The sequence below is a fragment of the Rutilus rutilus genome (assembly GCF_951802725.1).
Source record: "Rutilus rutilus genome assembly, chromosome: 1".
Taxonomy (NCBI): Eukaryota; Metazoa; Chordata; class Actinopteri; order Cypriniformes; family Leuciscidae; genus Rutilus; species Rutilus rutilus.
In genome coordinates this window covers 51429000-51435230 of record NC_140209.1, presented here as the reverse complement: position 1 = coordinate 51435230, position 6231 = coordinate 51429000, and the positions used below count along the sequence as shown (strand labels likewise).

General features: G+C 40.1%; 1 protein-coding gene across 1 annotated transcript in view; it reads right to left on the bottom strand.

Moving 5' to 3' along the window:
• Positions 1 to 328: 328 nt before the first annotated feature.
• pdgfbb (platelet-derived growth factor beta polypeptide b) overlaps positions 329 to 6231 on the bottom strand; it is an 8280-nt gene continuing 2377 nt past the window's right edge. Inside the window, exons 2-7 of the mRNA XM_084414021.1 lie at positions 4248 to 4344; positions 3351 to 3413; positions 2666 to 2859; positions 1313 to 2243; positions 554 to 699; positions 329 to 437 (exon numbers count right to left, since the gene is read on the bottom strand). Coding sequence (XP_084270147.1) covers positions 569 to 699; positions 1313 to 2243; positions 2666 to 2859; positions 3351 to 3413; positions 4248 to 4344 — 1416 coding nt within the window. The 3' untranslated portion in view covers positions 329 to 437; positions 554 to 568. The remainder of the gene's footprint in view (positions 438 to 553; positions 700 to 1312; positions 2244 to 2665; positions 2860 to 3350; positions 3414 to 4247; positions 4345 to 6231) is intronic.

The window sequence follows — 6231 nt, the reverse complement described above, 5'->3', positions numbered from 1 at the left end:
TGCAACTACTGATTTTTAAGTGATCATGGGAAATATAGTCTTTTCAAGCCATTCTCTTCCACCTTTTACTAGTTCTGTGTTGAACAGGATGTTTACCACTGCATACTGACCCAGTATCATACTATTACTCAGTTTCTCTGACCAATGTTCAAAAGATGTTTCAAGCTTCTGATGTTCTGAACTTCCTGATTTACATGGTTCTCAAGTCCCACTTTTTTGGAGCTAGAAGGCTGAATGTTCAAGCAGGTGCAAGTCAAGAACCTACAACAATCCTGCGAGCCTCTTCTGTGTCAGGATTGTCCCTTTCCTCATGACTTTGAGCAGAGAAGGAGAACATCAGGTTGTGAGAGGTGATTAGTGCCGCAACTCTTAATGTCCCGGGACACACATAAATAAGAATTAATTTGGGTGAAATTGCATCCATCTGAACATCTATCTGTGAGAGAGCGAACAAAAAAAGACAGTCAAGATACTGCATTAAATACTGTTACCATTATTACTTTGTATTAAACGTGCTATTTCATTTAGTATTTTGCAAATCTGACCAGCTCACCTGTGTATGTTTGTGTTACATGAGAAGAGCTCTCATGGCAGATTTGCTGATACGATTACGTTGTTTCCTCCTCCTTTTTGGGGGGTGAGGAGGGGGCCTGTTAGGTTTGTGTGGAGGGAGATGTTGCAGAGGAGGGGATGTGGTTCCTGTTTGCAACAAAAGAAAAAATCAATCTAGGTATATTCTATTCTGATTTTGCAGTGTTGTTCAGTATTGTTGTGTTGTGTTGTATTGAATCCAACCACATTAGCCTTATTATTCTGCACAATAATATGCAATCTATACGGCACTGAACAAGTTTAAGTAGGCGTGTGCATGTGTTACTTTCTGTTCCTGATGTGTAGGTGTCTGGTAGAATATAAGTCAACTGAGATATATAGACTTTGGCTGACGAATCAAACTGAACATGAACCAAATATCCTTTGTTCTTAAACGCCACTTACATCAAATGAGCAACAAAAACACAGAGGTAGATCTATCTATCTATCCATCCATCCAGTTTTCATCTCACATACAAACCACAACCCTGTAAATTGTTTCCGTGGAACATCTGCCAAGTCAGATCTTTTTATTGATTTGAGGTTTGAGGACAAAATTCTGCTCCAAAGATTGTGATGAACAGCCAATAAAACGCACCTCACCAGCTTTTTTCTTTAAGTAAAATGTGCTACTTCAACAACTTCCAATCATTTCTACCAGACAATGATAAAACATGAATGAATGGAAAAACCTCATTATCTGTTCATTTGTGTATTTTACCTGTCCGCTGTGTGGTTGTATAAGTGTGTTGCTGTTTATGATGGAGTTGCTGTAGTTTCTCGTCCGGCTGTATATTCGTCTGTTGTACTTTGAGGTGATGTTTGTGTTTCTGCTCATCTAGGAGTTTGTGCCGTAGCAGCAAGTCTTCCACCTCCTCCTCCTCCTCCTTGGCCTTTCTGTCCATTTGTCTCTCCTCTCGCTCCACCCCTTTCGCCTCTATGTCTGTAGTCTCACCTCTCACATTCTCCTCTACATCTCCCAGATTCTGACTGGCTGTTCCAGTGGCACTGAAAGCAAGTTGGTCTGTCTGATTGGTTGTTCGCAATTGTTCTATTTCTTGCGTGAGGTTTGACTGGTGCTTAAAAGTCTGATTGGTTAATTCCAATGGCCCCATATTATATTCAGATGTCTGATTGGTTGTACTTTGGTTGGCATTACTCTGTGATTCAAATTGCGTAGCGTTGTGCAGTGACGAACCAGTTTCTTCCTGCTCAGTATGATTCGGCAGTGGAGCCATTGTTCCCTGTGCTGATGTGCCATTCGTGTTGCCGTGTCTCCTTCCATCCGCAGGGTGACGGTGATTACCTTTACCCCCTCCATACTGCGTCTCGTTCCGTTCCCAGCCGTCACGGCCGAAATGGAAAGTGTCTGGTGCTCCCGATTCAGAGAACCTCTCTTTGGGCAGCCAACTGTGGCTGAGCAGGTCCTCCAGGCTTAACCTCTGGTTATGTTTGAGTTCATCACTGCGATGGAGCTCATCTTTGGGTCGAGTTTTCCCCAAACGATCTCGTGCATCCTGTTTTTGGCCGGATGATTTCCGGCGCTGGGCAGGCCGAGGAGCCGGCTGACAGCGGCACTCTACATGGTCGAGGACGGAGACGACGGCCTTATCGTAGAGCGGCCGCTTGTTCACATACTGTATCTTCATCACCTGAGGATGAAGAGGAGAGGAAAGTGAAAGTGGTACATATGCAGTCACAGACAAAAGGTACAAAAGCTGTCACAGGGTTATTACCCTTTTAAAATGTATACCTTTGTACCATGTTTACCCCTTAAATGGTGCATATTTGTATCTTAAAGGTACATACAGTAGCACTTACAGTGTAGTAGGACCTAAATTGTACATATTAGTACATTTTGAAAGGGTACCACCCCAGTGACTGGGGTGTAATAATATATATTGTCAACATTATATAACAATACAGAAATGCAACAGTATGTATTGTGGATAGCATCTATTGTGACATGAATGTATTGTTACACCCCTAGTAAGTACGCAGTTGAAAAGAGTGTGTGTGTGTGTGTGTGTGTGTGTGTGTGTGTGTGTGTGTGTGTGTGTGTGTGTGTGTGTACCTGTAGGTATCGTGTGTGTGTAAGTACAGGAACACATTGCAGGCTCTTGGTGTTACAGCATCCCGAGCACCTCTGCACCTCCACGCACGGAGGCCACAACAGGAAATTTGCATTGCTACGGTCCAACATGGAGCGCGTGACCTCGATGACCTCGGTCCTGACCTTACAGATGGCTTGCTGAGCGGGCTGAGCATCTGCAGACAAACACGGAAACACACAGACACAAATGAACTACGTGAAAAAAATACAGCAATCAGACTTGATTTTCAGGTGCTTGCTCACGGGCCCGGCGTCAAGGGCCTCTTGCTGTCCCACCATCGCAAAGATCTCAAGCCCCCCCCCCATACAATAGCAAAAGCCACCCATAGCAATTTCAACTTATCTTATTTTCCAATCTTATTTTAATAATAGAAGCTTTTCTGTTAGTATTTGTGAATTCACTTCGGGTGCAGCTTCTATTACTTTTGGTGTTCCTCAAGGCTCTTTTCTTGTTCCGATTTTATTCCCCTTGTTTGCTTATTATAGTAGTTATTATTATGGCATATTTAGTAGTTTCTGCATATTAAGCTAGGATAGAAACAGTATTTTAACACTGAAAAGAAATACATGACAAATAATTTAAAAAAAGAATAAGACAGATAATACACCAAGAAGCAAGAAAAGAGAATAAGAACAAAGAACTAACCCAGAAGACTGCGTGGCAGACGGTTGCTGGTGTCGTTTTCATGATGACTGTCTGGCTCAACCTCTGAAGAACAAAATAACAGCAACTTTCAAACATCATCAGGTAGCAGAATAGTGGTGATGGCAGACCCTTGTAAGAAACTGCAACTTGTTCCTATTTTCTAGGGATGAAAGTAACAAGAGAACTGGCACACCACACATTGGTTAAAGGGATACTCCACTTTTTTTGGAAATAGGCTCATTTTACAACTCCCCCAGAGTTAAACAGTTGAGTTTTACCGTTTTCGAATCCATTCAGCCGAGTTTCTCAGTAACCAGACAGTTTCTGGTCTCATTGACTTCCATAGTAGGAAAAAATATATACTATGGAAGTCAATGAGACCAGAAACTGTCTGGTTTTGGAAGGGCTCTTTGCACAGTACATTTTGTCACATGAAGCTAAAGCACTTAAGTAACTCTGCATAAGAGTGTCTACTTAATGTCTTAAATCTAAATGAGGACAACATACAGGTCAAAGTCAAAGACAAAAAGTTGCTTTGTAATAAGCATTCAAGATGCATTCTATATTAAGTGTTTGATGGGGTGTTGTAGCCCAGTCATAATTAACATTTTTATTAAAGGACAATAATTGCCTCCAGTATTTTGAGACTTTATCAAAAAACACTTAAAATTTGTTGAAATTTGATTTGACAGCCACAGGTCACTTCAGTCACTAAACCCATAAATTAGGCCTAGAAAATAATATAAAAAGAAGATAAGAGAAAACAGAGGAACTTTATATCCACACACATTAAATGTCTGTCTGTGTGCCAAAGAAGAATGACTCATGAGTAATGCATGAGACGTGCGTCTCTGTGAGATTTCCAGTATGTGAGCAATTTAAAGAGAGGCGATTTACCTATGGATTCAGAGAACAGTAGAAACTGCAAGTCCTGAATAGAAGACAAAGATCCACCCTTCACCAACTCAACCACAGCAGCCGGGAGAGGATCGGCCTGGAAGAGAGAGGAAAAGGGAACTAAATTCCATTTTTAATATTCAATGGGTTTTTTTTTTTTTTTTCATTCAGCAAAAGTGCCATTAAATTGATCAAATGGGAGAGAAAAGACTTTTAACTTGTCAAAAAGTTCTATTTGCTGTTTCTTTTGAACTTTCTATTCATCAAAGAATCTTAAAAATAAATGTATCACGGTTTCCACAAAAACATTAAGCAGCAAAACTGTTTTCAACATTGATGAATCAGAAGTGTTTCTTGAGCATCAAATCGTCATATTATAACGATTTCTGAAGAATCATGTGACACTGAAGACTGGAGTAATGATGCTGAAAATTCAGCTTTGATCACAGGAATAAATCACATTTTAAAATATATTTAAATAGAAAAGTTCTTTTAAATTGCTTCACAATATTACTGCTTTTGCTGTATTTTTTATCAAATGAATGCAGCCTTGGTGAGCAGAAGAGACTTCTTTCAAAAGCATAAAATCTTACAGACTCCAGAGCTTTGAACGGTAGTGTATGTAAAATAATAATAATAATGTACCATCAATCACTCAAGATTGCAGTTAACCCAGAGAGTGTCATAATGACCTATGGATTTATTTTGTTATCCCCCTTATATACGCAAAATAAATAAATGGATATGCAACACTGAATTAATAATAATTAATAATAACACATTGGCTGATGCTAAACTTATAAACTAAATATGTTACAATTTAAAAGTAAATCCATTGTTCTGAAGGCGGGCATCTTCTCCCCTGTTTAACAACATTTGAGCACAGAATTCTGAATGACCAATCAGAATCAAGCGCATTTATAAACGAATGTGAATGTGAATGTGGTGTGTGTTTGAGTGTGTGACAGTGAGACAGAGCGTTATGGATGCTGGTTTGTCTCAGGGTGTCAACGCAGGTCTTGGGGACACAATAGCCCTGTTCATACAGCATGTCCAGACAGGGGCCACTGACCCTCGTCTCCTCCGTCTCATCTGGCAGCATTTATGCAGGACACAGGAAAAGAGGCCAGAGAGGAAGTGGGGGATGGAGAGATGGAGAAAAGGTGAGTTTGAGGAGGATAAAGAGAGAGATGGATGAGGGAGGCTACCGGAAGGATGGAGTATTTCAGTAATCGGCGTGATAAGGGAAATCAGTCACATTACTGGCTGGTGATTCAGACAGTTTCGCATGGGCAGAACAAATGCAGGAATACAAGTGTGCCAAAAATGTTTAGAAACATCCTAAATTTGCCGCACCTCTTGTGGTATGCACTTATAATTCAACAGAAATAGATGCATGGTGGAAGCCATGGTGTATTTTACTCTCTTGGGAGCTCTGAGAAGTACAGTGATCCTGTTGTGTCCAAATGCGTAAATCTCGTGAATCATCAGTTTTCCATTTTTCATTTCTTCGTTACATTCTCAAGCGCTCTATCATCCGGCTGTGCATGCATGAACTTCTGCCAATTCCACAGCATGGTTTCAGTTCAGATCTATAGTGCACACCAGGTCATAAATAAGCAGGTAAACATCGTTTGGTCGTTGATGAAATGTTGTCGTAGTGATTTCTTGATGCTGAGCTCATCACAGTACAGATTGATAGAATGAAAACACAACATACACTACCGCTCACCAAGGCTGCATTTATTTGATCAAAAATATAGTAAAAACAGTAATATTGTGAAATAACTGTAACTGTAATTTATTCCTGTGATCAAATCTGAATGTTCAGCATCATTACTCCAATCTTCAGTGTCAAATGATCCTTCAGAAATCATTCTAATATTCTGATTTGATGCTCAAGAAATATTTCTTATTATTATCAATGTCGAAAACAGTTGTGCTGCTTAATATTTTTGTAGAAACCGTGATACATTTATTCAGG